The sequence below is a fragment of the Melozone crissalis genome, unplaced genomic scaffold (genome assembly GCF_028551555.1).
Source record: "Melozone crissalis strain CALT ecotype California unplaced genomic scaffold, PUWL_Pcris_2 ptg000023l_1, whole genome shotgun sequence".
Lineage (NCBI taxonomy): Eukaryota > Metazoa > Chordata > Aves > Passeriformes > Passerellidae > Melozone > Melozone crissalis.
In genome coordinates, this window is record NW_026535801.1 from 8781683 (window position 1) to 8802711 (window position 21029).

Sequence of the window (21029 nt, forward strand, 5' to 3'; positions counted from 1 at the left end):
CCACAGATATTTTACAGGAAAGAGAGCGTTTCATACTTACTACTTGCAAAAAGCTCACATTTAAACTCTGGTAGCAATCACAAAGATCAGAGCAAAGGTGCCATTTAGGCATGATGCACCACAGTAAGGACTGAAGCAGACTGATTCAAAAATCCATGACCATGGAAATATCCAACTCATTTATGAAACCATGAAAATAATTAAAAAACCCACTAGCAAACCCCAATCACTCCAACAGCAGCACAACACTCAAAATTCACCAGGTATGTGAAAACATACAATGAGAAGGTCTGTAACCTGCAGTGTCTACTCCATACACAAGTTATTTCAGTTTGTAAATGATGAAACTTGTTCAATGAATTTCTAGGTCTCAGTTTCAGATTTCATTAGTTTCCTGACACAGCATTACCATGTCCTCACATGCACTGTAAAACCATGCTTTTATAGAAAAAATTTACAGTTAATCTTGAAATAACAGGTGAGGGGGGTGGCTACAGGGCAAAATTTTATGGTGAATGCAGACACTTTGACATCTTAAAATAAAACATTGGAATATTTAAAAAAACAAACTTCATCAGTATTCAGGTTAAAGCTACATAAATAACATAATACAATATAATTTTACTAAGAAATCAGACCTCACTGATATATTGGGTGCACATAAGTCATCTGACACCATCACAAAGAATCAGATGAATGATTCAGAGATCCTGGCTGAACTACAGAATGATAAACTGAAAAAAGAAAAAAAAAAAAAAAGAAAGCAGCTGAATTATTCACAGAAGGAGGCAGCAAAGCAAGCCAGCTGGTGCACACAGATATCCTCTCATGGCAGGGAAAAAAAACCATCAATCCCTATTAGGAGCAGAACAGTTCAGTGCCTGCACATTTGGGATGCCCCAGCATGGGTCCCTGTGGTGGCTAAACTTATTTACAATTTATTTCCAGTTGCAACACTACTCATTAAGTGTATTTTCTGATGAAATGGAGCTCTCCCTGAACAGCATGAATCAAACATTGGCAATGAAATGTTGAGCAGGGAGGTTGGACCAGATGACCCACTGTGGTCCCTTCCAACCTGGCTCCACAGAAACCTGTGCTTTCTGCCAACTGCACCTTTTTCCCTGTTTATCTGTTAAAAGCAGCCCAAGGAAAGCCAGGTTTGGTGTCTGCAGGCTCAGATGCTCAAGCTCCCAGCCAGCCCCTGTTTGGGGTTGAATGTAACATGCTGATCCCAGGCTCCTGCCAAGGCAGGGGCTCAGCAGCAGAATTTTCTATGAACTAAGGTTTGTTAAAACATTATTTGTGAAATGCATCTTTATCACAATAAAGTATTGAACAGAAGAATCACTTTTAAATCAGATGCTTACAAACAAAGCATGTTAGGGAAAAAAGAAGAATCAACTCCAGAACATACCAAACATTTCCAGAATGTCCCATGCAGTGATACCCATAATCAAAGGCCTGAAAAATACTCTTTTGCAGTAACATATCCTTACCAAAATTAATGATTATCTGGAAGAGACAGGCTGGCAGTACCTTTAGTCACTTATTCTTCCTTACCACATCTGCCTAATCTTTGCAACTGCTGTTTCCCAAAATATGCATATGGATATGGATTCTGTCCTGCATCTTTTGATCCTGAAGCCAGGTATTTGATGGCATTGCCTCTGAATGTCCTTACCAAGCTACTTGGTTATTTATCTTTACTAATCCTACTGTATCATAAAAAGTATTTCATTGTCAATTGCATGAGAAATACAAAGCTCCTTTAACTGGACCAAAGCTGAGAAATCTACTAAAAATGCTGCCATTTGTGAGGTGGTCACATTTACAGAATCAGAGAATGATTTGGATAGAAGGGACCTTAAGGCTCCTCTAGTTTCAATACCCTTCTATGGTCAGGCACAACTTACACTAAACCAGGTGATTAATTATAATTCATAGTTATATAATGAGTGTTATAATACCCACAATGTTAGCAAAGTTATAATTTACAATTATGATGATATAATTAATTTATAATTCCCTTGTTAAGGTCAAATCATGAAACTGCTTTTCAATTCATTCATAGTGACTTCTTACCTTTCCAGCTTCCTACCAGCACATCACTAACTCCAAAACCTCTATTTTTTTCCAGGATTCCCCCATGGGAATTATCAACAGAAGATTTTGGTCCATCCAAAAAGCTGTGTTCTCAAGTCTTCCCTATTCACACAGACTGACCTCCTTCTGTCCTAGGATATGCTCATCTATTTCCTGCCAAATTATGCCTCTGGTTTTCTGGTGGCCAATTTCTTACTCTTTTGAGTCTGGGAAACAGACAGAAGACAGAAAAATACCAGTAAGTTATTCAGAAAATCTGTACTAGAACAACCATGAATGTCAGACAGGCAACTCAACTTTAGGTTTTTGTACTCTTTCTCTTACATGTGATCTCGCCATGTCCACGCCATAGAGATTCACTGAGGGCTCACCTTAAATTTGGGGTGCAGCTTTGGTGCTGTCATTAATGCCAGCACTGCTGAAAGGTCACTTAAGTGTGCTGAACACTCTGTCCATCACAAGGGTGGCTGAGGAGGAGTGCAGCAGCAGAGCTGCGGGAAACAGAGGCAGGGAGGCAAAGGGTGCAGATGGACAAGGCAGGATTGCAATGGGAAGAGAGGGACTTGCTCCCTTTGGATGTCCCAGGAACAACTACTCAGGACACATCCTGCACCAGGCCCCTCAAAACCCCACAACAGAACAAAGCTTCAATGAAACAAAAAGTTTCAACAAAACCTGGTTTCAAGGAAGCAACAAAACACCAAAGTTCTTCCACTTGACACCAATCAGTTCTGCTCTCTTCTTCCATTATAAGCAGCTTTTACCAGCACAGCTCCTTAACACTGAGCACTCTTAAGTAAATACAAATCATCTAATCACTTGGAATCTCTTTATTAAAATAAAAAGATTCCAAGCAATTCCCTTAGAACGATATTAATCTCTGAACTTTGGAAAGTTCACATATTTGATGCCTTAACAGTGAAGCCCAGTACAAAAATCCATCAATGCAGTGCTACCCAGTACTAACACACCACACTGAGTGTCCAGAATGCAAGCTCAGACAAACTATTACACTTCCAAAGACAAACACTGGAGCACAAAAATATCAGATTTAAACTTATCCATTCAGTCCAACAAACACCCTTGGCATGCAACTGCTGGGAAAATTTACATGACTGCAGTTATTTTTCAACAAGACCTGTGACTCATTCAGGGCACTGAAGAGACATTGTTCAATAAACAGAATATTGAATAGGTATCTGTTTTGTTTCTTAATTCTTTTGCCAAGAGACAAAAGGCTTCAGAATGCAGGAGCTCAAGAACAGGAAGGTCATGGATAAAGGCACAGATTGGTAGTACTTGGGAAGGAGAAGTCACCACCTGTTTCAGCTTTTTAATCCTAAAGCAGAAAATCCATATTTGTTTATACTCAAAACAGTCTTATTCAGACATGTCACAGTACAAAAAGTCACCTAATCCTAAATTCAGGTCTGAGTGTGGATTTATTTCAAATCTCCTCCAAGATCACCAGCAGCACCTCTTGCTGGTGTTGAAACCTGGTAAAGCAGCAACAACCTGATGGATGCTTGAGATCTGATGCAGGACAGAAAGCAGGATCACCCAAGGACCTGAAAACCAAACAAAGCAAGAAAAAAAAATCCCAAAAAACCCAAACCCAAGAAGAGATGCTACTGTACACGTAGAAGTCAGTACCTTCAAAGATCTGCTTCCAACTTCTATAAAACTGCATGAAAAAAGTTTCAGGATAGATGCAGAATGAAGCAAGCTACTCTTAAGCTGGTTTTTACTCAATCTCCTGCATTTAAAATGAGGCAATTGGAATATAAAAGTCTCCACACAAGAAACTCATTAGCAATGAAACTGAGCTCAAAGCAATAGACAACAAACTTGTCTCCAAAAGCCCCAGCACCACTGACATTATCCTTCCAAATGCTCTGCTACAGAAGCACCTTCTCAGACAAATGCAAAGTGCTGTTTAAAAGCAACACACAAAAGTGCAATTTATAATTTATTATTAAAAAAATTAATTAAACATTAAAATGACCAGAGCCACTTCAGCAAACCTGTGAGTTTCAAGGGATTACTGCTTGCTTTTTCCATCTCTTATGGCAGCGGCTTTCAATTACCAAGACTTAGACAATGTCTGTGATAAGTGGAATATAGCAGCATTTTTTAAATTGACACCCCACACCACGTTTGAATTGTTTGAATAATCAGTTTAAACGTTCCTAAGACAAAGCTGTTCTTGTTCAGGCATCTACATTACTTTTAGATAAAGAACTCCTCACATTGCTAACACAGAACATGCAGATACTCAGAGTTCAGGATTTCAAATAGCTATAATCAGTCCCTTCATTTTAACTGATGATCAGAAGACACTTTAATGGCCTTGCTGCATTTCATAAACAGCTGTGAATTCTGAAACAATTTAATTCCTGTTAATCTAATACATAGAAGCTGGTGATGTGGACCTGCACAAATGCTGCTCCACTTCCTCTGCCCATTCATCTAGACTGGGTTCCTCAAAGTCCCCAGTCTTCTCTTTCCCCAGTCTTGATGAAGACCAGGAAAAAAAATCACTTCTCTACCATAACTTTTATTAATTAATGAGCATTTTGGTTTTTATGCCTGGAAAAATTAAGACTCTCCAGCTGTCTGGTAATAGAGCTCTAAACCCATCAATTTATATATACATATACACACATACATATATGTGCATACACACACACATGCATCTGAATGTACTTGAACAAAATTCTCCTTTCAGAAATGCAACTCCTTTCCCGAGAAAACCATCTGGCATGCCTTTATTAACAGCTCTATTTTTTAGCCAAAATTCTTCAGTTTTCAACTTTCCAATACCTCCAAACTGCAGAGCTTTTCTGATTTTTATATATATCTTCTTAGGAGGCACTGTGGTCTTGAGAAAACCACTGAATCCCAGCAATCCTATATTGTCTACAGCTGCATGGCTAAATCCTCCAGTGCTTCAGAAATTAGACATTCCCCCAGAAATTTACTTCCCTTAGGATCAATATTATTCTACTTTTCCTTAATTATCTTGCAACTTTTCCAGTGTACATGATTTAACCCATAAACCATGAGTTTAAAACACTTAAACCTGACACAAGTGGATAATAATTTAAAATTCTTATATATTTCTATTAAAATGCTCAAGTGCTCTTTCAACAGCTCAACTGATTTATTAATAAATTTAGAAATTTAGTATCCAAATTCTTAAGGATACTTTAAACATTTAAAATTTGAAAGCTTTTATACTTGCTACGGTTTGCTCTCCTAAAGATTCTAGAAAGATCCCTGTTGGGGTTTAGGATTTTTCTTGTTGTTTCTTTCTTTTAAGGAATTTTCTCCCATGTGTTGTCAGGAGATGATAACACAGGTACTTAGGAGAGACAAAAGAAGTTGCCAAGCTCAGAGGGGGAGGCAGCACTCCTCTAATCTGAGGGTTTCTCCACAATACCTGGAGAATTAGGCTGGGAAAAAGGGGGTTGGGGCAGCTCCTAGCTCTCTCTTGTGCTCTCAGCACTTGGAGAGGAGACAGGCTGAGGTTGCTGTGGGGAGAATTCATCACCACTGCAGGGTTCCATGTCCTGCTGCCTTTCTTCTATGAAGAGTGGAGTGCCCTTTGCACTGGGACCTTATTAACACCCAACCTCACCAAAGGGATGCTATAGATGAGTAATTTAAGGTTGGCTCTCACAATTAAGAGATAGATTTTATGTGTATAAGATGTATAGTGATGTTATTGCAATATGTCCCCCCATAGTGCTTTTTTCTCTCCCCCTTGTGACAGCCTCAGTAGTCACAGCATTTGGGGAGGGCTGGTTTATTACCAGGAGGTGCAGCATAACAACACCTGAGCTCCAAGCAAGATGGAAGAAAGTGATCTCCATCAATGGACAGCAGAGAAGGAGCTCAATGACAAAATTTTGGAAGAGGCTAAGGATATAAAAAACAGTGTGTTGTTTTGTAGATGAGCATGCAGCCGCTAGTGACAGAGACTCCCAGCACTGTAACTTTTCCTTAGTCAGTTCTTTGTTGTGTTTTTATTAAGGCTTAATAAACCTTCTAAAATTTTAAAAGTGAGGGCTGTTTCTCACAGAGGGGACCCTTCACCATCTGCTGGGGTGCCTCAGGGGACACCCCAGAACCCTGAGTCCCTTTCTGCCCCAAGGGAGCCTCTCTCTGCTGTGTTAGGGAGCTGCGCTGCCCCTGCTCAGCCCCACCGTTCCTTTGCCAGCACTCCGGGTTTTTTTTGCTTTTATTTTTTTTTTTGATTCCAGCTACACCTGCAGAGTTTCTGCTGCCTCTTGTCTGCTACCCTGCTGTTCCAGGGTCCTGCTGCAGCCCCTTGCTTGACATTGTTTGTATTCTTCATGTACTAGAAAAATAACAGTTTGGGATAAAAAGTGACCACACTGTGATGCTACTGTGTTGCTTTGTTATACCCACACTAATTTATTTCTGTTGAAAAAAATTTGTCAATCCTGTAAAGAAAACTGAGAGATCTGCCCACAACCTTTTGAGGAGATAAGGGCAGACCAGGCCTGGCACCTAATTTTCTCATTTTTGTTGTCATCTTACTGCAAAGCTCCCATACCTTCTTGGGGATTTCTCATGGGCTCCTTGCAGCACTGACTCCTTCTTCTTCACAGCACAGGCAACCAACTCCAGCTTACTTCTCACCTACCTCACCCATTCTTTTTATAGCACTCATCCTCACTGGACACAGCTGTGGCCTGCTAAGGGCAGGCTTGTTCTTAATTGGTAATTAGTACAGCTGCAACTCTTCAAGGGTGAGATTACCTTCTGCACTATTCTCTTACATTCTATCCCTCCACAAAGAACTGTTATTCTTTTTCCCATATCTTTGCCTGAAAGCCTCTTAACTTCAAAGTTATAATAATTTAGAGGGAAGCAATCATATTTTTCATTCCAAGTGAGGCTCCTGCTTTCCTTAGCAGACACCTGTCCTTCAAACCAAGACAGCCCCAAAAGAATGAGACTGAAATCAAGAAATTCTCATGACATCTCAAGAAATTCTACTCATGTCAGGCTAATACAACATCCCTAAAAAAATCTCCAAGTCACTGCAACTGGAAAATAAAGAAATAAAAGAAGCAAATTTGAAGGCAATAACTCTGCATACAGATTTTCCTTGGAATCCCGTTGTTACTTTCTCTGTTGTGAGCAAAAAAAATCCCTACAAAAGCCACCAGTAAAGGCTCTTTCTGCAGAAGCTGGAAATCAGCAATGTTATTAACATTGTGTCAAGATCCAGTAACATGAACAGAATGACAAAAAGGGGGTTAAAGGCATCAACACAACATTCTTCTGTCATATTACAGATTCTATGCTTATTTCTATGTTTATGCCTCACTTTCAATAGCCCTCAGTCAAGGCCTTGCTGCTCAGAATCTCTGCTAATAAACTCATGTATTCCAGACTCTCCAGAGGTGTGAGAGCCCAGACATCAGAAACTTTCCTGAAACACCTAAAACCCCCTGAAGATCATTCTCAAAGGCATAACACCAATTCCTATACAGACAGCAACTGGATTTCCTTTAAACCAAAGTTTTCCTCAGTCTCAAAATGCAACCCACTTGCATTTAAAACACCAGTTGTTAATTCCACTAAATACATATTACTTCAGTAATAATGTGTACAAACTGACAAATCTGCAGAAGTTACTACTCTATCACCAGGTTTATCATCTGAATGGAGTATGTTACAAAGGTTTTTAGGGGGTTGGGGTGGGGATAGGGTTGGGCAGGTTACCCTTCTCTGGTCACAATGTAAAAGCATTGTGCTTACAGAAATCTCTCTATTTGAATTAATCTGAACCATGTTTTGCTGAAGATACTTTTACTAATTACAAAACAGCAACATTAACTTCTAGTGAGTTGTCATACCATCCTTCTAGCCCCAAATTAGGCAAGGTTCTTTACACAGCATCAGGTAACAATTGATGTGACTTATCTCACAGCATCAGGTAACAACTTCACTGCAATCCCAAATATGACACCCACTGATGAGGACCACGAAGCAAGTTCTCAACTTTTGCAGCTCATAGCTTCTGAAAGGGCACTGAGAACCTATTTCATGTGATGAACACAATTTTGATAGCATCAGTACTGCGTGAGTCACCAATCTATCCCAGTCCCCTTCAATCACCCCAGGGAATTATCTCATAGCGATTCAGAATCTCTCTTTATTTGCCAGTGTCAAAACATGGCTTGTTTGAACACAGCAAGGCTACCTCTTGTCATGAGTCAGTTTGTTGGGCTTCCCAAACTGCACCAGCTGCACCAACATGTGACTGAAGCCCTGCAGAGTTCAGCTCCAAGCTAAGCACAAAGTGTCTATCACTTCACTACTTACAAATATTCACTCAAGAAAGGAAAATCCTCCAAAAAATCTCATGGCTTGTTATTAGGGCTGAATATTTTGGACAGAAGTGCATAAAACCAAGAAAAGGCTCATTCCACAGTGAGGAAAAATCTACCTGTTTCTAGCACAATAGTGGCTAAAAGGCCCTGACCCAAAAAAGAGAACAATCCAAATAAATTGTACAAGCAAGAGCTTGCCCATGGAAGATGCAGTGAGGTGCTGTAGGGCACAGAAAACATGCAGTGATCACAAGAACAAGTTGTTAATTATTAGCTATTCACAAGTTTTATATGTTTAAAATTATTTTAAGGTTTGGTTTTTGTTTTTTTTTTCCCTCTGGATGCAGTTCAGGGAACACTGGTCCTGCAAGGAAGGAGGAGCAGCAATACAGCAGTACATACCAAGTTTGTCAAATCTAATTTATATGGCTTCCATTTTAAATAAAAATCCAAGACTATTTATTTCTTATATTATCTACCATTTTCTGGTTTCACTAAACACTCTGCTACTCCTCTGTCTCAAACCAGCCTGTAATCACCTCATCCCAACTACCCTGCTACACAGACTTATCTCACTGTTTACAACCCATATAACTTGCTAGGATAAAAGTAACACATACAAGAATTCATACACAGACATTTTATAATTTAAATTATGATTTATAATCTTAACAGTAATTTAAAATTAGACTATCGAGCCACAGCTGCAGGAATATGTGTGTCAAGGAAGGTTTTTATAGTTTTGTTGGGGCTGTGTCCCAAGTTACTTAGATTGTAAGTAACAATGAAGTAAAAATCAAATAAAAATCAATTTCACTGGAAAAGGGCAATATCCATAGTGATACCTTCTGCAGATCTTTGTCCCAGCCCTTGCCTTCTGTAAACACCTGTTTTACAGGCATTCCCAGCACCTGAAGTTCTTTTTTTCAATTAGCAGAATCTAAACATTCTGAAGGGCATGTGAAAAACCTTCTGCTAGGAAGGGAAGAGCCTCATTTGTTAATGCTCAGTCTTAGGCACTGATAAATTGGTGTCCTGTGGAAATCAAATCAAATCAGAGCCCTGCCAAAATCTGCTAAAACCCAAATCTGAAGAAAACTACGACTTTGCACTTATTTAGGCAATAGTTGCTGATATATCTAATCTTGGCCTCATAACTGTGAAAAGTCTAGAATCACAAATATAATTTGTTCTAACCACTAAGCTCATCAGAAGAATTTCCTGTTTAAAAACACCCATTTCCTTAACACATTCCTTCATCTGTAGCACAATCTGGTTGATGACAGTAAGTAATACTTTGAAACAGACTGGTTAATTCAATTATTCATGAAAAGTAACCCAAACCCTCTCTAATAAGGAGGCTGTGGATGGAAAGTGAGCACAGGGACAACAGTGCCCATCCCCTTGACTGCTGGGCTATTGCTCAAACTGTCCAGCCATGGATCTGCGTCTGAACACCACAGAATATATCATTTCTCAGTTTCCCAAAGTGCTCAAGGCAGACAAACACGTGGCAAAAATACAATACACAAACCCACAGCAGCCAAACTCATCCTGACCTCACTGGTGTTTCTGTGCACACAGGCAACTGAGACTTTGCAGAATGGAACTGGGAGGATCTCCAGAGTGAAACTCTTGACATGCTTGCACCAGACCTCAGGGAAGGCAGGGAAAAAGACCTCAAGCTCCTGCCAGGAGTGACTCTGGGGTCATCTGCTTGACTGTTAACAAGTTTCAAGGTCATACATTTTACTACACAAACCTGTAACCCAGAAGCACTAGTAAAAAAAGCAAAAGAGCAAGAATGAGCATCCCCATACAACCATTTTAATTCCTACAATGTGCACCACACAACCTCAACTAGCTGGTTTATAAAGTTTAAGCTTCTTCATGATTTTTACTTACATAGGTAAAAAAAATTAAAAAAATATGCTCTCACCTAAATTTGCTTTTTTCAAATACTGTTTCTGAAAGAAAAATGAAGGAAAAAGTCTTTACTGAGCTGCCATCTCTGAAAACAGTGAATATTCTTTGCAAGCTGAAGTAACTCTCACCAAATACAAATTATACACAAACATCTGAAATGGGAAACTTCAGTAATTTTGTTAGACAACACATAATTGCCAACAAATGTTTTGTGGTCACAATGCCTTTTCCTAACCCTACCAAACTGTGATTCCACATGGCCTGTCTGACATGCTTTCTGTGCAACCACACATTCTGGCACTTAATTAACATTTCTTACTCCTTATAATGCAAGGCAGAAATCTCATAATGTGGGACTTTGACAGAATTCCATCTTAATACACAGGCAGCTGGTACATAGGGAGTTGAAGCTCCTCCAGTTATTCCTAACCCACCTCCCAACACAGGTTTTCACTGCTCCATAAGCAAATAATTTCTCAAACACTATTTGATAAAATGCTGAGTTGACTGGTATTTTCCCTGTATCTGATGAATCCCAGATCTGTGGGACACAAACATATTGATTATGATTTATGGGAGCTTTCATATTCCAAGCTCTAGGACAAAATGCTGCTACAATCAGCAAGTCCTACATTTCATCTGAGGCTGGATCCACAACAGATTGAAGGAACAGCCGTACAGATACAGGCAGACACTGAAGAAGTTTATTTTGGGTATGGATTCATGCTGCAGCTAAGATGAAGTACTGGCACCCTCTTTCACTTTTCTGCCCTCAACCCAATCCAGCTCTGAAGCCATATGGCTGTAAGTAGGAAAAAGGAAAAATAAAACAAATCAAAAATTTGAGCCACAGTGAATTATAACAAAAAGCCAGAAAAAAAGATTCTTTGCATTCATCTTCATAACATCACAACACCAGCTATTAGTATCTTTTCAGTGTCCATAAATAGCAAACCCTACAAGAGGCAGATTTTTATCCAGCAGAACACTGAACAAAACCTCCCTGCTAGTTGAGGGATGAAGCCCAACTGGCTTCACCAGGTGTTGGAATTCTCTTCAAGTTCTTAAAGGGATGTACACAGAGATAATTAAATAGAAAGGTCTTGACCTTTAAAAGGTAACAACAGACACAGAAGATTACAAGCGGCTTCTTTCTTCACTGAATTGTAAATTGCAGACACCAACCACAAGGCACAAGGTTCAACACAGGAAAACAACAACAACAAAAATCCACAGAGGCTTAAAATCTTTGTGTCCTCTGGAGCACTGCTGGGGAAACACCTCCTAGAGAAAGAAGAAAGGTCATAATAAAGCAGTGAGAAAGTGATAGAAGGATATGATGATGTTGATTTGGAGGCTTTAATTATTCAGTCATACCTTTCAACTTGGTCCCCTGAATTCTGCATTGCAGAACTGCTTTGTGAGACCTCTGCACAGGAAAATCATACACTCTATTTTACTATATGTAATGGTGGGGTAACAGCTGGACTCCATGAACTCTGAGGTCTTTTCCAGCCTAAATGATTCTATGAGCTTTGAAGCTGGGTCTGCAATCATCACATCAAGAAAACTCAGGTGAATGCACCAAGTTTGTGTTTCCTCGAGAGCTACAAGCCTCATGCCAAGAAACTGTCAAATATTTGATACTTATGCCAAGGTAAATACAAGGGTTCTTAATAACCAAATGACTGGCATGTAATCAAGAGAGACTGACATGTTTTCCCTCCCACTTGCATACAGGTAAATTACAGTCTGTCTTTCAGTAACAGAACTGGGTGATCCATCTGTAACTCAGCTGTACAAAATATCATCAAGCAGGCACCATCTTTAGCCCAAGAGATGCCAGAGCCCATCTTCATAAAATCACATTTCAGAATAGTCTATTCCTTTCAAAAAAAAAACAAACTAACCAAAATAAAAAAAATATCCCCAACAGCATTTTAACCAGCAAATGGAAAAGTAAAAGTCACTTCATGATCTCGAGATTGGCAGAGCTTAATTTAGGTTTGGAGGAAGGACAAGGAGGTAGAACATAGGACAGTGTTCAATGCTAATTTTATAAAGGTCTATTTACTTCATAAATGCGCATTTATAATTTTAAGGGAAGCTTATTTTTACGCAAGAACACCTGGAAGAAAATGCATTTCCTTTAATCTTCTTGCTGTACAGGTTGCCATCATACTTTTGTTCCTCACCAGGTTTTGACATTCCTTGCCAATGCAACATACAAAAGAATAACAAGACTTCTACTCAAATACAAGGAAGAGATTAATTTAAACACTGGCTAAGTACAGCAGAAATCCAGAAGACAACCAATAAGAGCCCCAGGCACCCAACTGGTTGAGTTTGAAATTCTGCTTTAATGGGAAAGGAAGTTGATGACCTAGCAATCCCAGTTTTCCTGTTTTAGAATCTTCTATTTCCTCACAGTGATAAAGGTAACAGAATACTACATTTAGTCTTTTTTTTCTGCAAGCCTTTCAGTGCATCACCATCTTTCTTAAGCTGGAAGCCAAAGCCAGCAAAATAAGCCAGGATGTCCTCACTGCTCACAAAATTGTTCCACTAGAAACAGCTAAAGGTAAGAAGTGTAAGGATGCTCTCAGCTAAGACTTGATACCTTGTTTATCTTCTATGTTCCAGAAGGCAGGGAAGAAAACAGAGGAGGGAGGGACAGCAGAATAACAATTATGGAAAATGAGTATGATGGGGGAGTGGGAGTGAGAACAAAAGGGCAGGCACATTGCAGATAAAAACCATTGCCAATTGTACTGTTCCACTGCTACAACAGTGCTTTCTAACATGGTTGCTAATATTTTAGGTCAACTCAACAAGAACCTCTTAACCAGCTTCTTATTACCTTCCAAAATAGAGGGGAGAATAAAAAAAATCTCTGATCATCCAACACATGAGACATGGCAAGATAAAGAAAATGGTTCAATTTGTTTTACCCTCCCAATGCAGAAAGGTTCAGGGGACTCTTGGTGCCCAGTGTGAGGCCTGAGGGGAAAGGGTAAAAAAGGAGTAACAGTTCCTGGGTAACCTGGTTTTTGTGTGCTGAATACAGAAGCATCACTAAGCAGCACCATGTGGTGTAGCCTAGCCTGGTTTGGTTGGCACATGGTTTTGGCTTGAGGAAGGGGGAAAAGGCCAACTGGCAGCATGGAGGAAGGCCAATCTGGGCTGCTGAAGAATGGCAGACATTGCCACTCAGCAGAGAAGTTACCTGTGCAAGTCTGCCATGTGGATGCCCATGTCCCCAGGAGTCAGGCTGATGAGGAGCACCAAAACAAGGAGTGGGTAGATCAGGCTGCAAAAATAAAGGTGTCACAGATAGATGTGGACTGGCAACACAAGGGAGAGCTGTTCCTAGCTCAATGGGCCCATGATACCCCAGGCCATCAGGGCAGAGATGCCACCTACAAGCAGGCAGGAGACTGAGGGGTGGATTTAACCATGGACACTATCTCCCAGGTTATCCACAATCGTGAGATGTGTGCTGAGATCAGGCAAGTAAAACTCCTATGGTATGGTGGGCAGAGGTCCAAATATAAGATTAATTATATCACACTGCCTCAAACCTGCCAAGGCAGGCACTACGTGGTCACGATGGTAGAAACCACCATGGGGTGGCTGGAGACCTACCCTGTGCCTCACACCACTGCCTGGACACCATCCTGGGCCTGGAAAACCAAGTCCTTTGGAGGCATGGTATCCCCATGAGAATTGAGTCCAACAACAGGACTAACTTCAAGAACACCCTTAGGAACACCTGGGCCAGAGAAGATGGCATTGAAGAAGATGGGTGTACCATATTCCTTATCATGCACCAGCTGCTGGGAATATTGAGAAGTGCAATCGACTGCTTAAAACCACCTTGAAGGCACTGGGCAGGGAGACTTTGAAAAATTGGGAGCTGCATTTAGCACCTGATTAGTTAACACCAGAGGCTCCACTAACTGAGTTGCACCTGCCCAATCTGAACTCTTGTGAACAACAGAGATAAAGTTCTGGCGGTACACATGAGAGGTATCCTGGGAAAAACTGGATTAATTCTGCCTCAAGCAAATACAAACCCATCTGTGGGGCTGTCTCTGCTCAGGGACCAGGTTGCACCTGGTGGTGCAAAAGGATGGAAAGACAAAATGCATCCCTCAAGGGGACCTTGTTTTAGGGTGAAATGCCTGTCACACTGTGCCTGTACCTAAATCTAGATGTATTCATGTATATAATTGGGGTAATGCATGTATTTATATACTTTAAAAGTTTAAATTTAATGTAACATGTTGGTATGGGATAAAATTCAGGATGGATAATGTTAGAGATTAGGATTTATTTTTTTTCCCTCTCAGGGAATTTTCTCCCATCTGTTGCCTAAGACATGATAACAACTTGTACTTAAGGGAGACAAAAGATGTAGCCAAGGAGGAGGGGGAAAGGTGCAGCTGCTGCACTCCTGTAGCTGAGGGGCTTTGCCTTGAGAAGGCAAAGAGATTTTGGCTGGGGCTGGGGGGGCTGAGCTCAGCTCCTCACTGGCTCTCGGGATGGGGACAGCCTGAAGGACACCAGCCAGGTGCCCAGACCTGTGCTGGGTGTTAACATGGGAGAACCACCTTGGAAAACTCACTCAATCCCCATGGGCATTTGGCAAGCCCCAGGTACTAGCACACAATTAACAGTTTCTGCTGGAAAGACCAGAAATTAAGAAAAAAAGATGCTGTAGGTGAAGTTTCACAGATTGCCATCTGTCCCCCCAGTGACAACAGTTCTTCCCACTGATAGCCTCAGATCAGATTTATTTCCAAGTATTTCCAAGACTTCCTTAACAGCAAACTACCATTTTAAAACCAGAAAAAACTTAACTCCCAAATACCATGATTTATCACAAGAAAAACATATGCAAGTGTCTGTGGATGTCTCTTCCTCACCTGATTTCACACAAAGAAATTTAATACCACATCAATATGTTTGGTGTAACAAAAGGATCTAAAGTTTTCAGGTCTGACCACTACCTTTAGGTTTTATAAGAAAGTGTTCTGACAAAAAAAAAGGAATTCTTGTATCAATTTTTCAAAAAGCCCAATCAAACTAACTACAAAAAATATTTGCTGAACTATTCCTGGAATATTTGCAGTAGCCAAAGATGTCAGACATTAAATACCTTTACTTTTTTCAGGAAATACTTCATAGCTGGTATCTTCCACTCAGAAATTACCTGCAGTGCCTCAAAATGTGCCAAAAAAACCCCCAACCCTTGTAAAAAAAACCCCAAAACAATAAAACTTCAGAGAAAGCTTCCTTCTCATACACACAATTTCTTCCTTTCTTAAAAGGGAAATAAAAAATTGAAATAGAAATCACATGGAGAGCGAGCTTTCAGTCCAGGCAGATGCAAACACTTGGAGGGGAAGCAGAGCAAGCAGCCCACTGACCACTCCACATGAACTGCATCCTTTGCCACTAAAGCTCAGCCAGGCTCAGGAGAAACCCGGGAGCAATGAGGCAGGAAGCAGAAAATGCTCCTCCCCAAACCAACTGAGAATAACTGAGGTTATAATTAAGATGGTAAGCTACATGAAATACTTTTTTATCTCTGAACTAATCCTACAGCCTCTTCAATGGAAGCCACTGAGAGCAGAGTTCCCCATCTGTCAATCTGTGGAGTAATAGAATAGATCTGAACTAGCAAAAAAATCCCTTCAGCCTCTTTACTGCAGGTAATCTCTGGAGCTTCAGCTTAGCTCATAGAATCATTAGGGCTGGAAAAGACCTCCAAGATCACTGAGTCCAAAGTAAGACCAATCTACAAATTCCTAGCAAACAGAAGAAAACCCAAAGCCATATACCTAATGTTTCAGGCTGCAGAAATGCAGACCAAGAAATGTTGAACCATTCACATGCTGGTCAAACGCCACCTCAAAGTTGGTACAACTGTGTTTTTCCTCCCCCAGTTTTTATCTGATTTTTACTGAACACAAATCCAGTGCTGTGCATCCAAATGGCCCAGACTAACTGGATCCAGGTAGCAACAAGCATCAAAAATTGGCAAGAAAATTAACAAACATAGTCACATATTCTTGTAAGTCCCTGAACTGCTGGCTGAGGACACTGCCACCCCCACCAGTCCTAGAAGACAAAGCCAACACAAGCTGACACCAGGTCCTTGTTGCTACATGAACACAGCACACAATTTTATCTTTGACTACTTCTACATATCTTGTCCTTAGGTGATCAAGGAACAAGTGAAGATTCTTCCTGCACAGATAACCCAGAAAAAGCAAAAAACAACGAAATTCCAAAGTGGTGTACAAGTACATTTAGGTACATAACATATATACATATATACGATGCCATATCACAGAAAAAGTACAGGCTTTAAAATGCACATTAATGACTTTCCTACAGAATCTTCACTGCAGGTAAGAGTTTTCCAAAGAACTGTTTATAACCTTAGCTCTCTTTCAGAGTAGGGAAGAAAAAATTACACTGAACCTGCAAAACAAACAAACAAACAAACAAACAAACAAACCCACAAACAACCAAAGCCCCAAACACCGGTGTTTTATAGTTACTAATAAATAACCTGAAGTACTGAAGCTTACAGCATCCCCATCATACTCTGACACAGATCCTGCCAGTGTGATTAGGCAGCTCTGCATATTTCCATTACATCAGAAAGCTGCAGCATCTTGGAGTCTTAAGATAAGCAAGCCTAGCCCACAGATCCACCAGCTGAAACTCAGCTTAGGTGCAGGCATGGTCTCAAAACTGCCCTTATCTCCTCAAAATGTTGTGGGCAGATCTCTCAGTTTTCTTTACAGGTTTCACAAATTTTTTTCAACAAGAAATAAATTAGTGTGGGTATAACAAAGCAACACAGTAGCATCATAGTAGGGTCACTTTTTATCCCGAACTATTATTTTTCTATTTCATGAAGAATACAAACAATGCCAAGCAAGAGATTAGGATCTTGTAAAGCTGAAGGATTCCTAACAGTGCATATGACTGGAATTGTAGCATGAACTGGCATTCCATCCCCATCCAAAATTCTTCTCAGCTGAATGCTCTACTTAGGATTTTGAGTTATCTTTAGAAAGTGCCAACGTACTCATGTCTCCATTCTTCTCTACACCTCAACACAAACTCTGTTCCCAACTTTTGCTGTGATCATCTGAAGCAAAACCAAAGGAGGAGATTAATCATCTTCCCAACTTATTTTTACAGGTGAAAATAATGTAATCAAAGAGAACAGACATTACTCCTGCCTCATCACAACCCATAAATATTCCAATTAACAAAGTACACAGACAAACTAGAAAGGAACTTGCTCTCACATTTCTCCTTTTCCCTTTCTCCCTTCACAGTTCCTCTCAGACGATGGGAACATCCACCCAAGTACTGACCTTCTCTAACCTGAGGCATATTCAGTGTAAGAAATCTCAGATTGCTGCTCCTTCCTCTCCAAGTCAGCAAGTTCTGAGCATTAATGATGGAGGGCTCCATTAAAACATCCCATACAAACATCAAGCAATGGCAGGATACGAGCACATAACATATTACCAGATGTTGAAGAACTACTTGCAAACGTTTTCCAGTTTAGGAAACACAGAAAAGGAGTCACATCAGAGTGACTAAGAAATTCAAGCTCACATTACCACTGTGCCCAATCACTCCATTAACCCAGCAGCTACACAGAAATCCACATTCCACATCAGACCCACAGCACCAGGACAGCGTGCAATCACTTCAGGCCTCTCACAGGTCTAACATTCTGCAGATCCCCCCATAAAAAAGTATTTTATCAGTTAAACAAACACACAGACAGGAACTGCAGAGCAGAGGAGCCAGCCCCAGGATATCCCTGCACGTGTCAGCAGGCACACAGGAAGAGCCACTGCACCAGCAGGGCCATGGAGCACACGGTCCCAGCTCACACACACAGGAATTCATCTGGCACATGCAACAGGCCATGCCAGGCACTGCTCCTGCCTGTGCCAGCAGGCATGCAGCAACAGGTTACACTTGGACAACAGTCACCCATCCTACACTTCTCCCCTGCCCCTGCACCAGAGCTTCCACACTGGAAGTGACGACAGCAGACCTGTGAATAACTTCTGAAAGCGTGACCTGAATCAGGCAGCACATCTTTAGGTGAATTAGCCCCAGTCGTGCCCACCTGAGTGTGCTGATCTGAAAACTGCAGCATCTGAGGAGCACACTGAATGCTCCAAATCCCAAAAGCACAGGTGGTACTAACAGGTTTTTAGCTCAAGGGTGCAGCTTGACGGTGTAACTGGGGAAAATGCAAGGGGTAACTGCTTGCAGAACATGGTGCCTCTGTCACCTCCACCCCAGCATGCGCTGCTGTGCCAAGTGCTGATACCTGCCTGTCTGCAGGCCATGCCACGCCAGAGAATCAGTATGCAAAAAATCCTTGCCCAGCTCCTTAACACAGACACCACGACTGACACCCACAGGGCTGTTATCACCACACACTGACCTGGAGGTGGAAGGGATGTCTCCTTTTGGGGGCTGAAAATCCATCACATGGTCACGGTGACCCTGTGCCTGACACTGCATATGGTCATCTCTGGGCCCATTAATGCACAGGGCTGGAGCCCCTCTGCTCTGGAGACAGGCAAGGAGAGCTGGGGCTGTTCAGGAGAAGAGAAAACTCTAAGGAGACCCTAGAGGCCCTTCCAGTGCCTGGAAAGGCTCCAAGAAAGCTGTAGGGACTTTGGACAAGGGCCTGGAGTGACAAGACAAGGGAGAATGGCTTCCCACTGACAAGAGGGCAGGGTTAGATGGGATACTGCAGAGAAATTCTTCCCTGGAAGGTGGTGAGTCCCTGGCACAGGCTGCCCAGAGCAGCCGTGGCTGCCCCATCCCTGCAAGTGTCCAAGGCCAGACTGGAAGGGGCTTGGAACAACCTGGAATAGTGAAGGTGTCCTTGCCCACGGCAGGAGAATGGAACTGGACGAGCTTTAAGATTCCAACCCAAACCATTCTATAATTCGGTAGCTCTGTAAAAATGGAGTGAGCATCATCATATTCCTGACTGTATATACAGCGAAGCACAAAAAAGTTGGAAATTAGCTAAACTGCATACAGAGAGAGCGATTTAAGGTTTTACCTACCGTTAGGAACAGATATTGAAACTCAAATAAAATTGTCTTTCCAGAGTATCACTAAGTGCCCGTTCGGACGAGTTCCTGCGGGGCCTCCACCAGGCGCCGGCCGCAGCGGCCGCGGGCGGTCGGTGCAGCCGCGGGGACGGCGCAGGCCCGCCCGCTCCCGGCTCCCCTCTCCCCGCTCCCGGCTGAGGGCTCCGGCAGCAGCGGAGCCCGGGCCCGCCCAGAGCAGCACCGGGGGGCGAAGCCGCCGCCGTCCCCAGGCCCCCGGGCGGCAGCGCGGCCTTGCTGCCGTGCCGCGGCCATGCCCGCCCCGGAGCCGGCCCCACTCACCCTCGGACAGCTCCAGCTCCAGCTCGGCCAGGCTCTCGCGCACCTCGGGCGGCAGCGGCACGGCCTCCAGCGCGCAGCCCCCGCGCTCCGCCGCCATGGCGCGGCCGGGCGAGCAGCGAGCGGGCCCGGCGGAGCCACCGCCCAGCGCTGCCGCAGGTGGGGCCGGGGGCGGGCCGGAGGCGGGCAGCGGCGGTCCCGGGCCGGCCGGCAGGCAGGGAAGGAAGGAAGGAGGACGAGGCGCTGCCGGCCCCGCCGCCCCGCGCAGCCGCTGCCGCAGCCCGGGACGGGGCCGGGCTTTGGGGTGGGGCCTCAGCGCGGCCCGCCCGCTCCCGGGCCGGCGCTGCCCTGCTCCTGCTCCCTTCCTTTTCCCAGCCTTCTCGTTGCCTTGGCACCTGCCGTGCTGAGGCCCCTTTCCTGTAAATACCGAAAGTGCCCTTTCCCTCCCCACTTCTTCCTCCCGACGGAAAATAGCAACTGTGACCCGGCCTGGGCCCACCTGGTGTCCCAGGATAGAGCAGGGGCATTTTCATGCCACGGAATTCCACCGTGAGAGCCTGGATGTAAAGTGGTGCCTGGAAGTGTATTAAAAATAAAAAAACAACTAGTAAGAGTGTATTTTTTAAAACCAACCACCTCTCAAAGGACAGGAGGAAGCGTTTGGGTTGAGGCCGTGTTGAGGCAGCAGCAGCTTTTCCCGATTCAGCTGTAGGTTCCAGGGTGAGTGTGAGGCAGGGCACCACAGCCTGATGTTCTGGCATTCCTGCAGCCTCCCAGAGGCTCGGGCAAAGGCAAATCCAGGACGTTGCCAGTGCTCCTGATCCCCAAACTGCTCTGCCAGTAGCAACTATTCTAGAACTAGAAAATAGGGAAAGCTGGGGAGTAGTCTTCTGCTACAACTGCTTCTGTCCAAAACACTGCTGGTGTTTGGGATGATAGGGTTCACGTTGAGGTTTCCGATTTCTCTACTCACATTACTGAGGTTAACACATCACAGGAAAGTGTGTCCCTGGTCGCTACCCTGCTGAGGGCACAGACACACCACACCAGCACTAGGAAATCCATGCTGCTTAAAAAGTCATCCCTTACATGGGGCAGAAACACTTTCTGCTTCCACTACCCTCCAGAAAGCTGTCTGTGGGTATCAGGGAGCTGATGGGGACAT

At 42.8% G+C, this 21029-nt stretch overlaps 1 protein-coding gene across 4 annotated transcripts in view; it reads right to left on the reverse strand.

The window, feature by feature from the left end:
* DIP2A (disco interacting protein 2 homolog A) overlaps positions 1 to 19964 on the reverse strand; it is a 78410-nt gene extending 58446 nt beyond the window's left edge. For all 4 annotated transcript variants that reach the window (XR_008483108.1, XM_054277662.1, XM_054277661.1 and 1 more), the window contains exon 1: positions 19868 to 19964. Coding sequence is in view for 3 of the 4 variants with exons in the window: in XM_054277662.1 (XP_054133637.1) it covers positions 19868 to 19964 (97 nt within the window). In the remaining variant the exon portion in view is untranslated. The remainder of the gene's footprint in view (positions 1 to 19867) is intronic.
* Between the last annotated feature and the right edge of the window lie 1065 nt (positions 19965 to 21029).